Source organism: Carlito syrichta, unplaced genomic scaffold (genome assembly GCF_000164805.1).
Source record: "Carlito syrichta isolate Samal-C Ts95f unplaced genomic scaffold, Tarsius_syrichta-2.0.1 Scaffold303252, whole genome shotgun sequence".
Classification (NCBI taxonomy): domain Eukaryota; kingdom Metazoa; phylum Chordata; class Mammalia; order Primates; family Tarsiidae; genus Carlito; species Carlito syrichta.
In genome coordinates, this window is record NW_007247348.1 from 27273 (window position 1) to 52648 (window position 25376).

At 39.8% G+C, this 25376-nt stretch overlaps 1 protein-coding gene and 1 pseudogene across 1 annotated transcript in view; one reads left to right on the plus strand and one right to left on the minus strand.

Annotated features, from left to right (window-relative positions):
• Positions 1-4558: 4558 nt before the first annotated feature.
• On the plus strand, positions 4559-6426 carry LOC103260584 (annotated as a pseudogene).
• Positions 6427-11614: 5188 nt separating this feature from the next.
• Positions 11615-25376, minus strand: part of LOC103260585 (zinc finger protein 43-like) — a 54007-nt gene continuing 40245 nt past the window's right edge. The window contains exons 5-7 of the mRNA XM_021712422.1: positions 18440-18566; positions 17546-17641; positions 11615-13932 (exon numbers count right to left, since the gene is read on the minus strand). Of these exons, the coding sequence (XP_021568097.1) occupies positions 11615-13932; positions 17546-17641; positions 18440-18566 (2541 nt within the window). The remainder of the gene's footprint in view (positions 13933-17545; positions 17642-18439; positions 18567-25376) is intronic.

Consider the following 25376-nt stretch of genomic DNA (forward strand, 5'->3'; position numbering starts at 1 on the left):
AAAAAAAAAAAAAAAAAAAAAAACACCAAGAAGGAAACATCGTTCTTCTGTTTGAAGATAAAATGAAAGGGCCTTCTTAAGCCAAATTATGGTAGACATTGAACTACAGAAACCAAGTAGTTAGCCGGCCTTGGTAGCTCAGTCTGTAATCCCAGCACTTTGGGAGGTTGAGGCAACTGGATTGCCTGAGCCCATAGGTTGAACACCCACACGGGAAACTTGCTAACACACCTGGCTAATTTTTGATTTATTGTAGGAATCAGGCGTAGACTTCATCCCTACAATAAATCAAAAATTAGCCAGGTGTGTTAGCACACCTCTAGTTCCAGCTACTTGGAAGGCTGAGGCAGAAGGATCATTGAAACCAAGCAAGTCGAGGGGTCACTGAACTCCAGTCTGGGTGACAGAGTAAGATTCCAACTCAAAAAAAAAAAATATATGTATGTCCTGTTTTACTTTTAATGATATTTTACCCCGTATATATATACATAATTTATATATATATAATAATGTTTTATTCCATATATGTCCTGTTTTACTTTTAAAATTCTATTGCCTTGGTTTCTCAATTTTTTTTTTTTTGAGTTGGAGCCTCACTCTGTCACCCAGACTGGAGTGCAGTGGCACACTCCCAGCCACCACAGCCTTAACCTGCTGGGCTCCAGTGATCCTTCCACCTCTGCCTTCCAAGAAGCTGGAACTAGAGATGTGCTACCACACCTGGCTAATTTCTTGATTTATTGGAGAGACGAGGTCTCACCAAATTGCTGGGCAGTTCTCAAACCCATGAGCTCAGGCAATCCACTCGCCTAGGCCTCCCAAAGCGCTGGGATACAGGCTGAGACACTGAGCCCAGCCTCTCACACCATTTTCTACAAATGCAGTAAATACAGTGCATGTGGTAATGAAAAAAAAAAAACTTATGAAGCAAGTAATACTTACTAGGGTTGGTAAAAATGGCCCACTAGGCCAAACACAAAGGCTCATGCTTGTAATCCCAGTTCTTTGGGAACCCACAAATTTGAGATCGGCCTGGGTAACTTGGTGAGACCTCATCTCTATAATACAAAATTAGCCAGGCATAGTTGCATGTGCCTGCAGTTCCAGCTCCTTGGAAGGCTGAGGTGGAAGAATCGCCTGAGACCAGCAGATTAGGACTACAGTGATCATGAGAGTGCCACTGTACTCCAGCATGGGTGACAGAGTGAGACTGAATAATAATAAAGAAAATCAAGAAACCAAGACTATTTACTTTGGAGAAACTTGGATGGATTTCAAGTCTATAATATAAGTGACTGAGCCAAAGATGGTCATTCTCACTTGTAATACCAACATTTTGGCAGATGGAAATGAGAAGACTGCCTGAGGCCAGGGGCTTGAAACCACCTGCAAGCTGAGAAGAACTTCTCTCTACAATAAATTAAAAAAATAAAATTAGCCAGGCTTGGTGCCGTGTGCCTGTAGTTTCAGCTTCATGGTAGGCTTAGGTGGAACAATCGCCTGAATCCAGCAGGTTGAGGCTGCGGTGACCATGAGAGTACTGCTATACTCCCATTTAGGTGAAAAGGATTCAAAAAAAAAAAAAGAATAAATTCTCAGTGATGTATTACATAACACAGATCTGAGTATTATGTGTACTCACTCATAAGTTGACCCTGAACGTTATTCAGAATACTATAAGTGACTGGCAGTATTGGGACACAACCATGGGAGAGGTAGGACATAATATCAATAAAGGTACCCAAACTTTACATGTACCCTAAATTGTTGCCTACATTTTAAAATAAAAATAATAGAAAAAAGAAAAAGAAATAGAAGAGAATAGAAAACCTGGTTTCCCAGGATGAGGACAATGTCAACACACAATTTCTGTTCCATACTAAGTATTTCATATCCGTTCTTTGTAGAAAAATCACATTTGAGTAGAAATGTAAAAATTATTAGAAACATTGTGTCAGAACGTTGCAACATGACATCATGATCAATCTCCCTTTATGCCAGGAAAGAACAGGAGAGTCAACATTTGGGAATCCATCAACAAAATTAGTCACACTAAAGAATCAATGAGAAAGTCATATGATCATGTTAACAGATTAAAATGATATTGTGACACTTTTAGAAAAGAATTATACATTTATAAATCAATGGATAAGGAAGCAGTATATAATATTTCTGAAACACATGAAAAACAGTAGAAATAAAAAGCAATAAAATATGTTTTGGGAAGAAAGTTTAAATGGTATCACTAAGTTGATATCCCCTAATCAGTTTATCAGTTGAGCCTGATAATGACATAGACACCAGCTATTTTTGTTCTGGAGAAAAAAAACTTTTTTGCACAAAAGAACATTTAAATTGAAAATCCATAAAAATCTGAAAAAAATAGGATGATATTATACCTAATAAGGACTAGGAAAGTAAAGCAGTGTGATAGTGACTTTTTAAAAAGATTGAGAAATCAAGGGAATACAAAGTTTAAAAGGAGAATAAGACATATACGCAAATGCACTATACAATCAAAGCCACAGTGGTAGAAAAGTAGTGACCTTGCTGTTTCTCACTGGAGACTGAAGCTTACACATGTGCAGAGACTTTGTCTTCCAGTGTGTTTGCTTCTTGCAGGTCTTCCTCACCCATGTTAGGCAGAGATGACCCAGCCCTTCAGACTATCCAGAGCCTTGGAGTCAGTGTCCTATGCACAGTAAGTCCTTAGTTACAAATGAGTTCTGATAAAAGAGTAACCAATATTATATGCAATGGAAGGCCACCACATTTTTTTTTTTTAGTTGGAGTCTCTCTTTGTCATCCAGACTGGAGTGTGGTGGTCACTCCCAGCCACCGCAGGGTCGACCTGCTGGGCTCTGGTGATCTTCCCGCCTCAACCTTTCAAGTAGCTGGAACTACAGGGGCGCATTACCATGCCCGGCTAGTTTTTGATTTATTGTAGAGATGAGATCTCACCAAGTTGCCCACATGAGTCTTGAACCCGCAGGCTCAGGCAATCCACTCACCTCAGTCTCCCAAAGCACAGGATTACAGGCTGAGCCACCGAGTCCAGCTGGCCCATCACATATTAAGTCAATGATGGATAATGTCCTAAAAACTAGATGATTCTTCCATTTGTCATTTAGGAAGCACAGAATTCTGTTACATTTAAAGAAAATGGGTGGAACTACACTTTTATTCTATCTAAACATTTTAAAATCTGACGTTGCCATCGACAGGGTGTCTGTAACTCAGTATCCACCATAAACTGATTTTCCCTCATTATGTCCCTTACACGTTCACTTCCATTACATTTTCTAACAGAAGTATGATTTTTCTTCTCAGAGTATGCTTCTTAGAAGCTGCTCTTGGTAATCAAATCTCTCAGGTATTTTATCTGGAAAATATTTCTTTTTCCTATTCTTTAAACGTATCCGATTTCACCTTTAATAATACTTTGTATCAGCACTGTTAATACTAAGTTTCCATTTTCAAGAAAACACACCGTTTTGGAAATACCCTTAGTGCTTTTAGTGTAGTTTTGTTTTGTAATTTTAATTTATATTCATTTATATACTTCTATTTAGAATTTATATACACCCACACTTTTGAGTGGTATCTCTCTGCCACCCAGGCTGGAGTTCAGTGGCATAATTATGGCTGAACCTATGGGTTCAGGCAATTCTTCCCTTAAGTTACCTGAATACCTTGGGACAACATGCCCTACCACACCCAACAATTTTTTTGTTATTTTTTATTGGTAAGAGTTGCCCATGCTGCTCTCAAACTCCTGGGGTTCAAGACATTCTCCCACCTCAGCCACCCAATATATTGAGAATACAGTCCTGAGTCACCATGCCTTGACCCTCACTGCTTGTAGGTGTTTTCTTTTTTTGTGGTATCATGCAGTTTGACTGATATTGCTTTTAATACTGTTTTATTTTTCTATTTTTGACACATATTAATTCCAAATTTAGGAATTTATGTCTGGTTATTTTACAAACTCATATATCATCAAATCTTTGATATGACCTTTTATTTTTTCACATATTTTACTCAAACCACTATATAAATGTTTCATATTTTACATTCAAGTCACCATTTATGAACTGTAATCATAATTTTTATCACTTGGACTTTGACACATTGAGTATATAAATTGTTCTCAATATTTCCACTCAATACTACTGTTATTGGCTCAATCTAACTTTATATTTATCTCATACATTGTTGATATATTATATTCATAATTATTTTGGCTTGACTGTTTTCCAAATAGGGCTAGTCAAGATTATACTGTCTTGTTATTTCCATGTTTATTTTTCTCACTGTACTGTTAGTCCATGAAGAACATGGGTTTGACCTCCATAGGTCCACCTTTTTTCAACAAATACACTGGAATGGTTTTTTTTTGGATAATTTGTGATCATTTAAAAGAAATGCGCAGAAGAACCATAGTTTAGAAATAACTTTTTAAAATGTCATGAAGAATGAACGGAGTTGCCAGGCGAGGCAGGAACTTCTCTCCCCTTCTCTGGGTCAGGAGCGCAGAAATTATGCCCCTTCTCTCACCATGAACTGGCTCTCCAGTTCCCAGAGAGTGGTGCTTACTGCCTACCACCCCAGCAGCAAAGACTGGGCCATGGGGGGCAGCCATGCCCAGCGGGGCAAGGAAGCCACCTTGAGCCGCAGACATGGCCAGTACACTATGACCCAGGAAAGCACCACCAGAATTCTGGAAAAACCTCCTTATGATCGATCAAGTTCCCAGGATTCTATGAATGAACACTCTATGGAGCCCTATTGGACAGAACTGGAAGACATCAAGAAATCTAGTGATTTCTGTCTTGTCTGCTTAGACAAGAAGATCAAGAGTTGGTGGTTGTCAGAGAGCCTGATGAGGGAGAATTGGAAGAAGAGTGGCTTAGAGAGGCTGGTTTGTCCAATCTCGTCAGAGTCTGCTGGAGATCCCCAAGAAAGCATGGTGTTTTTATCAGCATTGACCCAGACCCAGACAGCAGCTGTTCAGAAACGAGTGGAGACGGTCTCTGAGACCTTGAGGAAGAAAGACAAACAGTACCAGATTCCTGACATCAGAGACATATTTGCTCAACAGAGAGAGTCAAGAGACAAAGCTCCAGATGGCACTGAGTCACAGTCAGTTAGAACAAATGAAAACAGATATCAAGGAAGAGACGACCAGGAATCCAACCTCCTTGTTGGTGAAGAGAAACTGTCTCTACCTGAGGAGGCACCTGCCTCTGAAACCAACATTAACCTGGAGGTATCATTTGCTGAGCAAGCACTCAATCAGAAAGATAACTCCAAGGAGAAGATCCAAAGGAACAAAGGCAACGATGCTACCTTACCTAATTTCAGACTGCCAAAAGACAAAACAGGCACCACAGGATTGGTGACCTCGCACCCCAGGACATGAAGAAAGTTTGTTCTCTAGCGCTAATTGAACTGACTGCCCTCTGATGTATTCAGTGTTGAACTGAAACAACAGAAAGCTGAGAAAATCAAAACAAAAGATTCTGGTCTTTTTTGTGTTCCATTGACAGTATTGTTAGAACAAGATCAGAGGAAAGTCCCAGGAAGTAGAATACCTTTGATCTTTCAAAAGCTGATTTCTCACATTGAAGAAGGGGTTTTGTAAACAGAAGGCCTCTTATGAATATCTGGAGCTGCCATCAGAATCAAGACTCTTTGCCAAGAACTAGAAGCCAAGTTTTATGAAGGGACTTCTAATTGGGAAAGTGTCAAACAGCATGACGCAGCTAGCCTGCTGAAGCTCTTCATCCAGGAGCTGCCCCAGCCTCTGCTCGGTGTAGAATATCTGAAAATCTTCCAGCTGTCCAGAATCTTCCAACCAAGCAACAGCTACAGGCTTTGAACCTTCTTGTTATCCTTCTGCCAGATGCAAACAGGGACACATTAAAGTCCCTGCTTGAATTTCTCTTAAGGGTAATAGATAATAAAGAGAAAAATAAAATGACGGCCATGAATGTAGCAATGGTCATTGCCCCGAATCTCATTATGTGTCATGCATTGGGTTTGAAGTCCAGCGAGCAGTGAGAATTTGTGATGACAGTTGGGACAGCAAATATCATGCACTTATTGATTAAATATCAAAAACTTTTGTGGACAATTCCCAAGTTTATTGTAACCAAGTGAGGAAGCAAAACACTAAAAAATCATAAGAAGGATAAAAAGGCCATGAAGAAACTGCTGAAGAAAATGGTTTATGACCGAGAAAAACATGAAAAGCCAGATAAGAGTACAAATAATTGGGGTTGCCCAGACTCTTAAGGGGAAGTTTTTTTGTATGAAGTTGGAGGAAATATTGAGGAATGTTGCCTCAAAGATGACACTTACATGAAGGACTTGTATCAGTTCAACCCAAATGCTGAGTGGGTTATTAAGTCAAAGCCATTGTAGAAGACTTGACAAGCCATGGATAGCCATGACAACTTCCCTGATAATTCTTGCTGAGTCAATAGTGTACATAAAAGACATGGCCAGACTCTTACGATTCAACTGTATCCAACTATTAAAAAGTGACACTCTCAAGCCTTAAAAAGTAGATTTGTGCTGCTGCCAGAATTATGCTAATTATTATTGTTATTTTTAGAAAACAATTATTTCTGGAGTGTGAGGAAAGAGGCTTAACTAGTGTATGGGCTATTTTCATGTGCTCTGTGAAATGTATCCAGATGTGACATCTCTTTTTTATTGTGAGAATTTATTCTCTTCCCACTCACTTTTTTTCTCCTATAATCATATATACTATATTATACACTTTCTCAGCTTTATTCCCTCCTCACATCTGCCTTCTCCCAATTAGGTTTGCTTTTTAACCAAGAAGATAAATACCAGGTATGGCAAGTTGTGAAGACAGCATATATTAAAACATACCTAATTTTATTCCTGTCATTTCACAATGTTAGTATTCATCTCTGTGAATCATTTGTTCAAATAATAACATTCTACTTCTTCCTGCTGTGTCACATGAGGTGATTTGCATTTTTCAGTTCATCTGACATATGTGCATAGAACTGTGTCCACCATCAAGAAAATAAGACTGTCAGAAGCTGCTGGTTATTACTGAACCATTAAATACTTATATACTAAGAATAAATAAAATATACCCATGAGAAATAACTGGATTATGGATAACGAGAGAGGAAACCAAATCACTTTATGTATGCTGTACACTTCCAAATGGAATTTATTTTTATTTATTTTCTTGAGTTGAAGTCTCACTCTGTTGCCCAGACTGGAGTGCAGTGGCCACTTCTGGCCACCACAGCCTTGACCTGCTGGGCTCCGGCAATCCTTCAACCTCAGCCTTCCAAGTAACTGGAACTACAGGTGTGCGCTACCACACCCAGCTAATTTTTTGATTTATTGTAGAAATGAGGTCTCATCTAGTTGCCCAGGTGGGTCTCGAACCCGCAGGCTCAGGCAATCCACTCACCTCAGCCTCCCAAAGTTCTGGGATTACAGGCTGAGCTACCGAACCCAGCCTCCAAATGGAATTTAAAGTGTCATAGCTGACTCTACCTGTTGTCTTATTACCATCACAAATATGCATGATAGTATAATCCACTGATGGTTGAAGAATATATTCTACTTAAAGAGGGATTTTTTTGTTTTTACTCCTGAATAAGTCTACCGGAAGAGTTATTCTTCTGGGTATAACACAGTCATGTGAATGAGCTTTTGTTTGTGTACTCATTTTAAATAATCAATTTATTAAAATGTTGTAGAAAGTTAATACTATTCCCAGGGATTTTACTCCACCAACCATATTGCAACAAGAGATGTAAATAAGAGAAATGAAGTCAGAGAAATGTTAAATATTTTATGAGTCTAGAGCATAGTAAATAAAAGGTGATGTAAATGAATATGCACAATCTGTGTTTATGATACTTTTAGTAGTACTTTAGGAAAAACTACACATTCTCAGAAGCTCTTGAGGACACTCTAGTTAGGGGAGAAAATGCTGTTGATGAGAACAGTTATAGATTTTTAGCATATAATTCCAAGAACAGACTGTGGATATGATTACTTAATTTTGTGGTGATTCATGCCGTTGCTTTTTTATTTAAAGACAAATTTTATAATTAAATGCCTTTTTCTAAATGAAAAAAAAGTCATGAGGACATCAGATAGAAGTATATTCTTGTCTATTTTGGCATTTACTGTCATAAAGATATACAAATCTATCAGGCAAAGGTAAATTTATAATTTATGCATTTACAGGGAATGCCTGGCACCATTAGCAGTTAGGAAATGTGTAAATAAATGTAAAGTTGCAGTACTAACTCATAACTGCATAAAATTAGCTATGACACAAAGTGTATCAGTCAATAATTTTGTGATCACTTCCTGCTGCCAGGTGATTAATGCAAGTTGTGAGATTCTGTTTCACATATCATGTGATGTTAATGTTTCCATATGAACATTTGGTCTCTCCAGAGCACATCAAGGAAATAACAAAGAATCATTGGATTTATGGCAAAACAGTTGATAGGGAAGTATATTAAGATATAAATGTTGAAGATATTCCAGAGCCCAGAGCCCACATCACAGGTGTTAGAGGCAGATGACTTGAAGGGACAAGTGCTTCCAACACAGTGCCAGATGAATAGAAAGGAAACAAGAGATTGGGCATGGTGACTCATGCCTATAATTCCAGCACTTTGGGAGGCAAAGTACAGGAGACTGCTTTAGTCTAGGGCTTTGAGGCCAACACAAGCAACTTGGTGAGACCTTGTCTTAACAATGAATCCAATAGTTGGTGGGCATGATGGCAAATGTTTGTGGCACCAGCTACACAGGAGGCTAAAGGAGAAAGATGGCCTGGTACCATCATGTTGAGGCTGCAGTGACCATGGTTTTCCACTGTGTTCCAGCCCAGGCATCAGAGTCAAAATCCAACCTAATTAAGTATTTACAATAGTCAGGATTCAGAAAGTTAGGTCTTATAATTATACTCCTGTATAATCTTTATTGCAATAATCAAAATGACACATAACTTAAAAAAAAGAAAGAAAATATGACCTATAAAAAAAAGGATCACTAGAAACATCCTTCCATAAGTTACTCAATAGTACATGGTCATCATATATCTACAATCTTGGGTAAGATAGAATAGATTAACACTTCTGCCAACATAACAATTTATTGGGTGGTGGACAACAAATGCTAATACTTTATAAACAATTCTGTTCATTAAAACAAACAAATTTACATAGCCTAAATAAACCATTAAATTTCACTGTATGCTTGCTAGCAAAACCAGGTTACAAACACTCAAGCACTTCTGCTCTTCTGATAGTGGGATATATGTGGAAACAGCTTTCTTCAGTTATAAAAACTGAATCTGATTGTTTACTAAAAATAAACTTACAATATATACTTTTTTTAGAGTAATTATCTTTGCTCTGTTGTCTATGAAAACATTTCTTTATATCTTATCAAATTACACTTATGGCTTATAAGTATTGATACTATGAAGATGCATCAAGATATTAATGTTCTGGCCTCATTTTCTCATTACCATATAAGTAGTAAAAAGAATTACTTCTAAAACTCTTAATGATCATTTGTCATTTATTTTCAAAGAAAAATGTTATCCTGAGCACTCACCTCATCCCAAACTTACAATAATGCTTAATGTGAGCCACAAAAAACCTCTTCACTTCTATCTTTTAAAGGAGATTACCTATCAGTGTTTTTCATCCTCCATGAAAAACATGAGATGAGTGCTGGTGACCTAATATACAAGGACATTTCATCACTCTAACGTACCAACAACTGACCCCATGCCTTTACATAAACACTATGAATGAAGGCATAGCATCAGGTGAGTTGAGTTACATCAATATTGTTTGCTTTTCAAAATATCCTCAAATTCTGTCAGTGAAAAACCAAAATTTTACAGAGAATATACTTATGCTTTCCTAAAAAACAAACAAAAAAAATCTAACGCCACTCAATATTTGATATTTATTTCAACTTGACATTTCAGTAAATAAGCTTCCATATAAATTTCATCTGTAAAGTTTTCAGTCCCAATACCCTAGTGTTTCCAATGGCATATATTTTGAACAAAGGCCAGTCCACATTCTTTAAATTTGTAGATTCTCTATAATACACAACTAATGTCAAAGTTTTTGCTGGTTAATGTCTTTAGACATGTTTTACATTTGTACATTCAGAAGATCTCTGGTTTGAGTAAAGATAATGGTTCTCTTTACATATACAAATTTCCCTCCATGTCTCTATTGTTTACAACTAGATATATAATTTTCCAGTCATTAGAGATATTGAAAAGTTAGAGTATAAATTGTCTGATGTTGAGAAAACTTGGAATAACAGTGAAAATGTTTACCCCATTCTGCCCATCTATAGGAAATCCCTAAATATAGATACTCATATGTCAATCAAATATTGAATGAGTGCTAAAGGCTTTATCACATTCCTTTCATTTATATAGTTTCATCTCAGTATGGATTCTCATATGTCCAGCAAGTTGTATATGAGCACAATGGGCTTACCATGTTTTTCACATTTGTAGATTTTCCCTCCAGTATGGATGATCATATGTCCAGAAAATCCATTGTGAGAGTGAATGGCTATGTCACATTCTTCAGATTTGTAGCGTTCACTACAGTATGGTCTTATGTTCAGTAAATACTTTATGAGAGCAAAAGACTTTGCCACATTCTTCACATTTGTAGAGTTTCTCTCCAGTATGACACCTCATATGTATAGCAAATCATTTGAGAGCAAAAGGTTTTGCCATATTTGTCATGTTTGTAGGATTTCTCTCCACTATGGATAGTCTTGTGTCCAGCAAATCCTGTCTGAGTGTGAAAAGCTTTGCCACACTTTGCACATTTGTAGGGTTTCTCAATAACATGGATCTTGAAATGTCAAGCAAGTAATGAATGAGAGTCAAAGGCTTTTCTGCATATTTCACAATTGTAGTGTTTCTTTCCAGTATGGATGGTCATGTGTCCAGCAAGTCCATTGTGAGAGTGAAAGACTTTGCCATATTCTTTACACTTGTAGGATTTCTCCCCGGTATGGATTTCTCCCTGGTATGGATTTCTCCCCGGTATTTATGTCCAGCAAATCGTTAATGAGACTGAAAGGTTTTGCCACACACTTTACATTTGTAGTTTCTCTCCAGTATGGATCATCTTATGTCCAGCAAGTCCATTGTGAGAGCAAAAGGCATTTCCACATTTTTTCCACTTATGTTTTTCCCCCAGTATACACCTTGATATGTACAGCAAGCTTTGAATGGGAGCAAAAGGCTATGCCACATTCTTTACATTTGTAGGATTTCTCCCCAGTATACATGGTCTTATGTCTAGTAAATCCTACATGAGAGAAAAAGACCTTGCCACATCTTCACATTTGTAGGATTTTTCCCCAGTGTGGATGGTCTAATGTCCAGCAAATCTATAGTGAGAGTGAAAGGCTTTGCCACAGTCTTCACATTTTTAGGGTTTCTTTCCAGTATGCATCATAGTATGTTGAGCAAGGTCTGAACAAATGCAAAAGTCTTTGCCACATTCTTCGCATTTGTAGGGTTTCTATCCAGTATGGATTACTGTATGTCAAGTAAGTTGTGAATGAAACTGAAAGGCTTTGCCACATTTTGCACATTTATAGGGTTTCTCCCAGTATGGATCATTGTATGTTGAGTAAGTTGTGAATGAGAACGAAAGGCTTTGCCACATTCTTCACATTTGTAGGGTTTTTCTCCAGTATGGATCACTGTATGTCGAGTAAGTTGTGAATGAAACTGAAAGGATTTGCCACATTCTGCACATTTATAGGGTTTCTCTCCAGAATGGATCATCGCATGTTGGGTAAGTCGTGAACGAGAGCCAAAGGCTTTGTCACATTCTGCACATTTGTATGGTTTCTCTCTAGTATGGATCACTGTATGCTGAGTCAGATATGAATGAGAATTAAAGTCTTTGCCACATTCTGCACATTTGTAGGGTTTCTTTCCAGTATGGATACTCTGATGTTCAATAAGCTTTGAGTACCAAGGAAAGCCTTTGCCACAATCTGCACATTTGTAGGGTCTCTCTCCAGTATGGATACTCTGATGTACAATAAGCTTTGAGTACCAAGGAAAGCCTTTGCCACATTCTGCACATTTGTAGGGTCTCTCTCCAGTGTGAATACTCTGATGTACAATAAGGTTCGAATAACAAGTAAAGCCTTTGCCACACTCTGCACATTTGTAGGGTTTCTCTCCAGTATGGATGGTCTTATGTCCAGCAAATCCTCCTTGAGTCCGAAACGCTTTGCCACATTCTTCACATTTGTAGGGTTTCTCTCCAGTATGGATCACTGTATGTCGAGTAAGGAGTGAACAAGTTTGAAAGGCTTTGCCACATTCTTCACATTTGTAGGGTTTCTCTCCAGTATGGATCATCATATGTCGAGTAAGGAGTGAACAAGTGTGAAAGGTTTTGCCACATTCTTCACATTTGTAGGGTTTCTCTTCAGTATGGAACACCATATGTTGAGCAAGGTTTGAACGAGTGTGAAAGGCTTTACCACATTCTTTACATTTGTAGGGTTTCTCTCCAGTATGGAACACCATATGTTGAGTAAGATTTGAACGAGTGTGAAAGGCTTTGCCACATTCTTCACATTTGTATGGTTTCTTTCCAGTATGTATCATAGTATGTCGAGCAAGGTCTGAACAAGTATGAAAGGCTTTGCCACATTCTTGACATTTGTAGGGTTTCTCTCCAGTATGGATCATCATATGTCGAGTAAGGTGATAACGAATGTGAAAGGCTTTGCCACATTCTTCGCATTTGTAGGGTTTCTCTCCAGTATGGATCACCGTATGTCGAGTAAGGTGAGAACGAATGTGAAAGCCTTTGCCACATTCTTCACATTTGAAGGGTTTCTCTCCAGTATGGATCACAGTATGTTGAGTAAGGTGTGAATGAGTGTGAAAGGCTTTGCCACATTCTTCACATTTGTAGGGTTTCTCTACAGTATGAATCACCGTATGTCGAGTAAGGTGTGAACGAGTGTGAAAGGCTTTGCCACATTCTTCACATTTGTAGGGCTTCTCTCCAGTATGAATCAACACATGTTGAGTAAGGTTTGAATGACAGTGAAAGGCTTTGCCACATTCTGTACATTTATAGGGTTTCTCTGCAGTATGAAGAGTCTTATGTCCAGGAAATTCTCCTTGAGAGCAAAAGGCTTTACCGCATTCTTCACATGTACAGGGTTTCTCTCCAGTTTGGTATCTTTGATGTTGAATATCATTTGAATATTGATGAAAGGGTTTGTCACATACTTGACATTTATATGGTTTATGTGCAGTATGGAATCTCTGATGGTGACTAAGATGTGAATAACAAGTAAAGGTTTTATTATATTCTTCACATTTATAGAGTTTCTCTGCATGATATTTTGAATGACATGAGTAATAGCTAAGGGCTTTGCCATGTTTTTCACTTTTGAAGGCTCTCTCTCCCCTATGGATTCTTTCATGTCTATTTAGATAGGATGATTTCTTAAACACTTTCCCACATATATTGGGTGTATATCCTCCACTATTTTTTTGATGTTGACTACATTTTGAGGACCGGTTAAATGTTTTGCCATAATCATGTTTGAAAGCCATATCAGAAATATGGATACTCTGGTGGATAACAAATTTGGATTGTTGATGAAAGACTTCCACACTCTTGTTACATTTGTAATGATTATTTGCAACTGAGCATTCTATCTGTCCTTCACCCTCATGCACATTTTCCCAAGATTTTTGTAAGCATAAGTTCTTAAGGACATATTTACCATATTTACCCATTGGTACCTTTGCAAGTGAATCTTCTATGCTCTTCTCTTGCAAAAGGCCTTCAGTGTAATGAGAAGTCACAGCTGAAAATCATGAAAATGAAAATTTATGCCACATGCTAGACTCAGGTGAATATCCTTTAAAAATAAAACATTATATTATACCTTGCTAAGGACATAAGTATGATGGCAAGTACAAATCACAGGTTTCCACTCCATCATACATATATGTACTTAAGAACATACTTACCCCATTGCCAGTGTGAGAACTCAAAAAACAGCTAAGACTTTGCAGAGTCCACAGTGATAAAATGAGTTACATGGAAGAGAAAGTTCAGTAATTTTACCCCCATAATTTCTCTTCCTTTACAATGCAGCATGATGCAATCAGATGTGACATTCTACCTCTTGAATTCTTTCTCAGGGAATAAACAGAAGATTGGAGTAGGAGTCCATACTTCTGTACTTTGAGGGTTTATGCAAAGACAGCTTTCTGTCCCAATGTACAGAGAAGATACATCCTAAGAACATGTATGAGAGTCTCCTAGATTCTCTAACTTAGTTATTGGTGTTATATTAATCTAGACAAAGTAACATCATAAAAATTATGATGTGTATATCTTTGAATTTCAAATACCCCAATTCAAAGTATGCCAAAGCATAGAAAGAATCAAGATAAATGATTCAATTAAGGGTACAACAATAATTTGTGGAGCTGCAAATTACAAAAAAATTTGAGAAATTTTCATATGAAATGAAGAAACCCTTACTTGAACCACCACACTACTGCCTGGGTGACAGAGAAAATGTTGATAAAACATAACCATAAAAAGGATTTGGAAAACATCCTTGATATTGATATTAGTCTTAGTAATGATTTTTTTTATGACTACAGGAATAAAAATAAATATAAACAAGTTGGAGACATCAAACTGAAAAGTTTCTGCATAGTAAAGGGACAAGGAAGAAGGCTTACAGAACAAGAGAAAACATCTGCAAACCATATACTTGATGAGATGTTAAAGCAAGAAAATGATAATCATTTGAAATAACCCCAAAATGAATAGTTATTTTCCAATGAGGACATACAAATTGCCAACAGGTATATATGGATTGGTACTGAATATCACCAATAAGAGGCAATTTCAAATAAACACAATGATGATATATTGTCTCACAGCTGTTAGAATGGCTAATATCAACCAGAAGAGAGAGAACTTTTGAGAAGGATGTGAAGAAAAAGAAATCCTGTATATTCTTGGTGAGTTTAAAATTGGTAGAGTCACATACAAATCATTATCAACATTCTTTTAAAAATAAAAACAAGCTGGGCTTGGTGGCTCAGCCTGTAATCCCAGTGCTTTGGGAGGTTGAGGTGAGTGAATTGCCTGAGCCTGAGTGTTCGAGACCTGCCTGGGCAACTTGGCGAGACCTCATCTCTACAATAAAATCAAAAAAATTAGCTGGGAGTGGTAGCACACGCCTGTAGTCCCTGCTTCTCAGAAGGTTGAGGCGGAAGGATCGCAGGAGCCCAGCAGGTTGAGGCTGCATTGGCCAGGAGCATGCCACTGCACTCCAGTCTGGGTGACAGAGTGAGATTGCAACTCAAAAGAAAAATAAAATAAAAATAAAAAACAAAAACAAACTACCACATTACACAGAAATCCCTTTTCTGAGTATATAACCAAAGGAAATAAAATCAGTATCAAAAAGAATTCTCCAACCCCTATGAGAATTGTAGCATTTGTCAAGATGACCAAGCTTGAAAACAACCTAAATATTTGTGGAATCTGTGCTGATTAAGAAAATAATAGCCAGACTCAGTGGCTCAGCTTGTAATCCCACAATTTGGGAGGCTGAGGTGAGTGGATTGCCTGAGCCCATGGGTTCAAGACCTGCCTTGGTGAGACCTCATCTCTACAATAAATCAAAAAATTAGCTGGACATGATAGCATGCACCAGTAGTTCCAGCTACTGGGAAGGCTGAGATGGCAGGATCACTGGAGCCCAGGAGGTTGAAGCTGCAGTGGCCAGGAGTGGCCACTGCACTTCAGTCTGGGTGACAGAGTGAGACTCCAACTCAAAAAAAAAAAAAAAAAGGAAATAACATACACACACACATATATGCATATATATGCAGTAGCATATGATTCAGCCAAAAATGTTTTCAGAATTCTGCAATTTTAACCTTATGGAAGACATTGTAAGACATTATCCTAACTGAAGTGATGCAGGCACACACACACACAAATACTGTGTGAGAATGGGTACAGTGGCTCAAGTCTGTAAACCCATCATAATGGGAGACTGAGGTGAGAGGATTACCTGAGCTCAGGCGTTCAAGACCAGTCTGGGCACCTAGGTGAGACCTTGGGTCTATGACAAATACAAAAATAAGCTTGACATGGCAGCGCATGCTTGGAGTTCCAGTTACTTGAAAGGCTGATATAAAAGGATCACCTGAGCCAAGCAATGAGGGTGTGGTGGTCATTAGCATGCCACTGCACTCCAGCCTGGGTGACAGAGTGAGACTCCAACTAGGGGGAAAAAATCCTGTATGATCTCACTCCTGTGGAATCAAAAAACTTTGCACTCATAGAGGAAGAAAGTTCAACATGATCACTAGGGCCTGCAGGTAGGAAAATGGAGATGTTTTTCAATGATTACCAAATTTGAGTTATAACTGAGTTTTAGGGAACTAATGTGTACCATAGTGACTCATCGTTAATAATGACATTACATATGCTTAGAAAATTTGCTAAAATAGAAGACATTATGTGTTCTCTTTACAAAACATAAAAATGGCAACTAGGTAAGATGGTTGATATGTTCATTAATATAATTGTAATCATCATTTCACACTCTACAGACATATCCAATTATTACATTATTAACAACATATGGTTATACATTTTTATTTATGTATAAAAAATCAGATGCTAATCACACATAAACATGCATATATGTGTGTTTGAATATATGTATAAATGAAGCTAGTTCTAAGCTTCATACCAAAGAAAATTATAAAATAAGAGTTAAGACACAAGGTAACCTGTAGGAGCTTAATATATGTTTACCAATTCTCTATATGATATAGTATACTTAAATATTTGGACATAAAGAAAAGCTACCAGTTTCAGATTATACTATAAAAGCAAAATTGAAGTAAAACAACAGGATTTCTTCTATTAAGAGAGATAATTTGCATTTAGGTAGGACTATTGAGTATGAATTTAAATAAAATCATTGGAAGTCACCCTAGTATAGAAAATCATAAATTAGAAAACATGCAATATGTGTCTGGGATGCTCTTAAAATTTCTCAAACAGATAACAAAATCACTGCTCACATACTCCTAACCACGACACAAAAAGAAAACATAAACCATAGTTTGACATGGATTTCCAAATAAACAAGTAAATATTTACACATCTCCAAAGTATCAGAAAGGTAGTCAGATCATGCAGTTCCCAACAAAACATTAAGTGGACATTGATTTCCTCTGTAAACTTCAAAGATCATTGAAGAAGTGGAGTTTTTGGAGAATATGGAATAACAGATGTCCCTCTGTAACAGCAAGAGAATGAATCCCAGGCTTCTAATAAACCATTTTCATTGGGGCAGACCACAATCCCAAACCACATTTCAAGTTCTGATTCCTCAATGTGTGCCATCTGCTTAATTCACTCCCACTTACCTGGAAGTTTGGCTAATGTGCCATGTCTCTTCACATCCCAGGGCTCTTTCCTTTGCTCCAGACATGTGATGAGGTCTGGCTTTGAGACAGCAAGTCCTGTTTAATTAGAAAAAACTAACATGACTCTTGCTGGGGTTCTTCAATTACAAACCTAGTATTTGATCAGTAGAGAACATATTACACAAGATTCTAGAAAATTAATCCCCAAATATGGTTTCCCAATAAAACCTTTAGAACATTTAGATAGGATTTTCAATTTATGGATTACTTTTTATTCTAAGTTGGCATCTTACTCTGTCACCCAGGCTGGAGTGCAGTGGAAAGCTCATGGCCACCCAGTGCTCACCTGTTGGGCTCAGGTAATTCTTCTCCCTCAGCCTACCACATAACCAGAACTACAAGTGTGAGTTACCACTCCCAGAAAAATTTTTTGATTTAGTGTTGAGATGGGGTCTTGCCAAGTTGTCCAGGCTGTTCTTGAACCCATGGGCTATGGGAGTCCTCTCAACTCAGCCTCCTAATGTGCTGTCATTACACAGTTAAGCCACCATGCCTGGCCTTAAATTTGTGAGTTCTTAGTTCAGTACTAGTGAGTCAATTACTTATGGCAGCAATTGGAATGAGATGTGGGCAATGATATCTATGCCACTAAATTCTGAACTGACCAATAATATAGCTAGAAGGACACTGGTCAATTTAAACTAGAGAAGGCTTCCTGTCAAAATCAAACATCATTAATTTTTTATTTTTGATGTTAACATATTACCAACTTTTATTTGATCATAGGAATCTGAAACTCATTCATACAAAGCAGAAATTTCCAGAAAACATTCTACAAAGGAAAGACATAAAATCCTTAGTATAAAATAGGGATTGATTTGAAAGTTTCCTCACCTAGAAAAACCAGGTTTCTATGGTTCTCTAACATCACAGTCCTGTACAATATTCGCTGAGGGGGGTCTAGGCATTCCCACTCCTCTGGAGAGAATTCTATGGCCACATCCTTGAATGACAACAACCCCTGAAAACAACAAAAACACACATTTACCAAGTCACCATGGTCTCTAGGTAAAGCAAGAGTGAAGAGACCAGGATTCAGCTCACAGGACAACTATTATTATACAATAAGAAAATTCACAACACAGAAATATCCTCTAATGCATTAAGTGTGGGAAAAAAGGATGAAATAAAATCCACTCAGCCAGTGTAGACTTTCTATTTTTGTGAGTGAAACAGCATAAATTTGGACAATGACACAGGCATGTACATTTTTTTTTTGAGTTGGAGTCTCACTCTGTCGCCCAGACTGGAGTGCAGTGGCCGCTTCCGGCCACCGCAGCCTCGACCTGCTGGGCTCCGGCGATCCTTCCACCTCAGCCTTCCAAGTAGCTGGAATTACAGGCATGCGCTAACACGCCCAGCTGATTTTTGATTTATTGTAGAGATGAGGTCTCGCTGCCCAGGCGGGTCTCGAACCCGCAGGCTTAGGCAATCCACTCACCTCAGCCTCCCAAAGGCACGGGATTACAGGCTGAGCCACCGAGCCCGGCTGGCATGTACATTTTTAATTGCTATGTTTACATCACATGGAATACATTACATATACTGCTCAGATGGAAAACTCCTAATGAGTCAGAAGGTCCTCATCAAGTTTTAATTTGTACAACAATGAATTGAATATCTTGTTAAAATGCAAATTCGGATTCAGAATCCATGGAGTTAGGCTGAGGTTCTGTGCATTTTTTTTTCAGTTGGTGTGTCCCATTCTTACCCAGGATAGGTGCCATGGCATAATCACAGCTTATTACATCCTCAATCTCCTTGGCTAAAAGAATCCATCCTGTATAGCATCCCAAGTAGTTGGGACAAATTGGTGTCAGAAGTCAAGGCACACAGGTGGAACACAACATCCATGCTGGGATATTTTAGACAATAGTTATAGTAATTTATTATTACTTGGAGTCTCACTCTTCTCACCCAGGCTGGCATGCAGTGGTATGCTCTGGCCACTCCAGCCTCAACCTGCAGGACTTAGGCAAACCTTCTGCCTCAGCCTTCCAAGTATCTACAGCTATAGGTGCATGCAACCATGCCTGGCTAGTTTTTGTACTTTACTGTAGAGACAAGGTCTCACCAAATGCCCAAACTGTTCCCAAAACACAGGCTCAGGCAATTTTGTCACCTCAGCCTCCCAAAGTGCCAGGATTACAGGCTGAATCACCACACCCATCCGATACAGTAATTTATAATTTCAACTGAATAACAAGAAAACATGTGTTAGGCAGAAATCTGCCTACAGGTATCTCCCATGGCATGTAATCTCTGAAAGTGTATATTTTTAGTTTTTGGCATCCTAGAGAGCAAGTCTCTTCTAATTATTCTTTATTCAGACTTTCTGGAGTTATTTTCGGCTGTAACTGCCATCCTGCTTAAAAGCTTATTTTATTAACCATGTTCTTCATGGAGCTGATGGAGCATCTAGACAGAAACCTTAACAGTACATCTTCTGGCTAGGAGCAGAGGCTCATGCCTATAATCACAGTACTTTGGCAGACTGTGGCAAGAGAATTTCCTGAACCCTTGCATGTGAGACCAGCTTGGACAACTTGGCAAGACCACATCTCTACAATAAATCAAAAAATTAACTGGGCTCTGGTGGCCATGAGTGTGCCAGTGCATTTCATTCTGGACAACAGAGGAAGACTACAACTAATATATATATATACATGTTTCTATCCTTCATTAGGATCTGAGGATCTACCCAATCTCCAATGGAATTCTTCGTTACCATGCCTTCCCATGACCCCCAGTAACAAGGGAACATTTTTAATAATGCAGGTCATACTTTCATGGGGAGAACAGTTTATGACAAGCAAGCAGTATGGTTGAAGAGAACAGAAGAGGCTATGTAGGAAGCACTGTTCGATAGACCCATTGAATATCACAGGAAGAACAAAAAGAGTTGAAACAAATTCATTAGGCAGGACCATCACAAGGACAGCAGGATGGTTTGAAAGTTTTATACATGACAATCCTTCTGATCTGGGACACATTTACCTGAACAGCAGCCATTTTTTCTTTTTCCTCCTACTTCTCTGGGATTTCTTCTCAGGTGACATTATCTAATCCAGTCACACCCACATTTTGAAAATATGCCTTCACTTATTTCAAAATTAAATGGAATGTATTTATTTTTTGTCAGAGCCTTACCACCCTCTTGGGAGTCCCTCGCTTGCTCTCCTGTTTGCCTGAGATTCTCTTTGATTTGATTCTTCCACCATCTCCCTGAGGTGGGTATACTTTGTCATTTAGGTAGTTTTCCTTCTTTACAAATGCAAGATAATCCAGAGGACAGACATCAATTCTGCCTTTGGCCTCAAGAACAGTGATGTGTGCAGAGAAACCAGTGGCCGAACTAAAATAAATTTTTTGAGTTACTAATTTAATAATATAAAATTTAGACCTAATCAATCCAAAATGGGATAGCCAACTCTCAAAAGTTCAAAACAACTGGGGGTGGGAGATCTCTGGCCTTTTGTGTGTTTGAATAATTAAAATAATTTTGAAATGCTGACAAGGTTGATACCAGTATGCAGCTGTCCAGACTAACTCTACGAAAGTGGGAATATATACACTAACTTTGTTTTGTTTAATAAAGGAACAAGAGACTCTGAACCAAGGTCAAAGATAATTCACCCCTTTCCAGGACTCCTCTCATCTCCTAGATTTCTGCAAGTCTAAGCCAGCTCTTGATCTTAGCCGCTCTCTGTCCCACTGCCTGGATAAAAATTTTGATAAAGCACATAGGACCCAGGAGGGGACTTTAGGATGCTGTCCCCTCATTTCCTTGGTTTTAATGTCCCCACTAAATAAAGTCACAACCCCTGCTCCAACTCCTTATGTCGACAGAACCGGATTTGGACCTGGTGACACAAATGGTCAATGACACTAATGATAGACCCTGGAGATTTCCACCTAGATAATTCAGATAAGGCCACTGTAGGACTGTCACCCAACAGCACCTGCCCATGCCCGGCCTCCCCTTGCCCCTACTCAAACCCTTTCCTCCCAGGCCTTCCGGGATCCCCACATCACAAGTCCTGGCTGGTGTTTCAGGACTCAAGAACCGCTACTGCCCAAGAGGCCTCCTTAACATTTTGATGGAGCTGCCATTTAACTCTGGGGAAGAGAAAGCGAGTGGGCCAAGGTCATAGCTTCCCCATCAGCACCCCACGCAGGTTGGTTCCTCTCCACAACTGTCATGGGTTCAGCACACTTGGAGATGATGAGCTGCATGGAGAGTGCTCAGCAGGTGATGTCACTGCTGGGTGAAGGCCACAGGTCACACCCCAGGCCCACCTACACCGAGGGGACCGGGCTGAGTTGCCAGTGGGGACGGGTCCAGGCTCAGAGCTGGCAGAAAAGCCAGTCCCTAAAGAACCAGGTCATCCATGTCCATCTCCACTCCCCCTCTCGGGGAACCTCCCCGCACACTCACCACCTCCTGCTTTCCGAGGGTCTCAGCGTCCGCCCTATGACTCTCCCAGGACCTGCGTGTCACACAGCAACACAGGCTAAAATGAAGATACACAAGACTGATACACAAGACTAAGGTCCAGTAAGAGACCGAAAGCTGCCCCTTCACTCCCAACTCCTGTCTGTTTCGCCATTTCAAACCCCAGCATCAGTTGATTGGATAAAACCCCAGGGCATCTGGTCTTGAGTGACAGGACATGCGATCAGACACGGGCTGCATGAGGCAAGAAAATATTGAGATTTCTCCAAGTTCCGGAATGTGGTATGGATGTGTGAGGGGGCCCCTTACAGATCTTGCTGGGAACTCTGGCATCTGCATGGCTCCCAGTTGGAGGGTTGCGGATCTGCAGGACTACATTCCCAGCGTGTCCCGGGAAAGGCCTACAGTCCAGTGACCCATCAACCAGGAGTGACAAAAACTCCCATCATGCCCCGAAGGGGTCCACAATCCTCCTCCCCCCACCCTTCTGCCCAAACTCTGGGGCAAGGAGAAATCTAAAGGCATTTTGCCTATGGAGTCCTTCTGGTTTTGCATCCCCTGACAGTCAAGACCAGAAGGGAGAGGCCTGAATATTTTTCCAATCAATGGATGCTGAGGTCTGAACTGGTCAATCAGACGGGAGCTGGAAGTGACATGGCAGCTTTTGGGCTCTGGTCGGCCCTTTGTCTCCTGCGCCTGCGCAGAGTTGGGTCGTCCTATCTGCAGTGTCCTGCACTCTAGTATCTACGTGTTTCTTCGCTTCAACCTCTGTCACCTTGTGATCTGCAGGATGTGGAAGTCCTTGGTGAGGCTGTCAGGACATCCAGAAGCTGGGATAAGGTGAGTATGCTGGGGGAGTCCCAAGAGGGGAAGTGGATGGACTCGGATGACCCGGCTGAGGTGGGACCGGCCTCCCCCTCAGCTGACAGTGAAAACATCCCCACCAGCAGTGGGGTCTGGTGCCCTCCATGTAGGTAAGGCTAAGCCAGGACACTGGGGACTTGTCCCATCCGCGACCTCACCAGCTGAGCCCTCTGTGAACAACCCCTCTTTCCACATCTTCAGGACCAAAAGAGTGGTGGGGAGGATCCGACAAACTGGCGGGGCCAACGGAGGGAGGGTCTGGGGTACCGTTCACCGTCCCTCCTTTCTCCATCCCAAGGTTACATCACAACGTTGAGGAAAAATTTCTCCCTTTATAGCTGTGGAAATCAATACATTTCCACCAGAAAGTGTGATAGATTAATTGTTGAGTTTCACAGGTGTATGAAAGCATACATTACATTTGTTTTTTGAGCCAATCTCACTCTGTCACCAAGGCAGGAATGCAGTGGCACACATATGGCCAACTCAGAATCAACCTGCTGGGTTATGGGGATCCATCCACCTCAGTCTTTCAAGTAGCTAGAAGTACAGGCATGTGCTACCGTGCCCAGCTAATTTTTTTAATTTATTGTAGAGAGGAAGTCTCACCAAGGTGCCTGGACTGGTCTTGAGCATGCAGGCTCAGATGATCCACTCGCCATGGCCTCCCTAGCCTAGCCGATAATACTTTCAATAAATTATTTTTTAATGCTGAGTTTAGTAATAAGAATGTAACTCTCCATGGACCAAGAATGAATTTAGTCATATGGATTGGCTCCAATTTCCTGTTACTTGGATAAATAATGAGGAGTAGATATGGAAAAACACACAGGTAGATAACAGGTTTACCACCATATTACAAAACCACTAGAAAAAAATACATCAAGTAGTCAATGTTCCCAGAAACTTCCAACTGTTGTAAAAGGGTAAATGATTAAATCAACACCATGTGGTCAGTATAAAGATGGGAGATGTCCATGGTACCTGACCTTTTGCTATTGTGAGCTCTGACGTTACTGCTTAAGAAAGCATTCAGACAGAATTGTTGTTGCTTCATTATTATTTCTGTGGTTTATCATTGTTAAAGTTAACCATATAGGTTTTCTTTGTCTGTTTTTTTTCTGTTATTCCCAGGATGGAGCGCATTGGGACACTCATGGCCACTGCAGTCTTGACCTGCTGACCACAGGCAATACTTCCATGTCAAACTTCAGGCAAGTGCCATCATGCCCAGCTAATTGCTTGATTTATTCCTGAAATGAGGTCTTGCCATGCTGGTCTGGAACCAGGCATCCTCTCACCTCATCTCCCAAACTACTGTAATTACAGTTATGAGCCATGGCACCCAGCTATCTCCCATGTGATGCTAACATGGTGACATTGTCAAGCTGAGAGGCCAGATATGTTTGTGAAAAGTTGAATTCAGAAGGGAGGTCACATGTCCTGCTCTGCTTGGGTTTGGTCAGGCAGGTAAGCCAGTGAGGCCATATATTCATTGCTGCGGCAGAAATTGCCAGTCTTTCTGACAAGAGAGGGCACTTGTGGGAAAGAATTAACTCACACTTTGCACTCCTTGCAGGAGCTCACTGTTTTTGAATCTGTCTCCTGTGACAAAAGACAAAGAAAGGTAGACTCTATCACATTTTCTGGACTCTCCTGCTTGTGGGTGTGGTGGTAGCAAGGAAAAAATTGTGCTTATGTTAAAGGTATATACTAGCTACACATCATAGCTTGTGCCAGGAATTCTATCACTTAGGAAGATTGAGGTGAGAGGATTGCTTGAGGTCAGGACTTTGAGACCAACCTCTACAACATAGCATATTCATGTCAGTATAAAAATAATTAATGAATAATTAGCCAGGATTATTAGCAAAGGACTGTAGTTTCAGCTACATTGGAGGCTGAGATGGAAAGATTGCCTAAGCCCAGGAGTTCAAGGCTTGGTGAGTAATGATGGTGCCACTTCACTTCTGCCTGTGTAACAGAGTGAGACTCTAACAAAAAATAAGTATGTTCAATTTAACTTTAAAATAAATAAAGGCATATTTTCAACATGTAGGTGTGATTTGTCCATTTCATCTCATCTGAAAAGAAATCGCAGAGGGCCAGGCTGTGTGGTTCAGGCTGTAATGTGAGCATTTTGGGAGGCAAAGGAGAGAAGACTGCCTGAGCCCATGGGTTCGAGACCAGCCCATGCAACTTGGCACGACCTCTTCTCTACAATACATTAAAAATTGGTCAAGCGTAGTTCAGCCTGCAGTTATGGCTACCTGGAGGGCTGAGACAGATGGTTTGCCTGAGCCCAGCAGGTCATTGCTTGGGCGGTTGTAAGCATGTCACTGCACTCCAACCTGGGCAAAGTAGTGAGACTGACTTAAAAAAAAAAATCCAGCCGGGCTCGGTGGCTCAGCCTGTAATCCCATGCCTTTGGGAGTCTGAGGTGAGTGGATT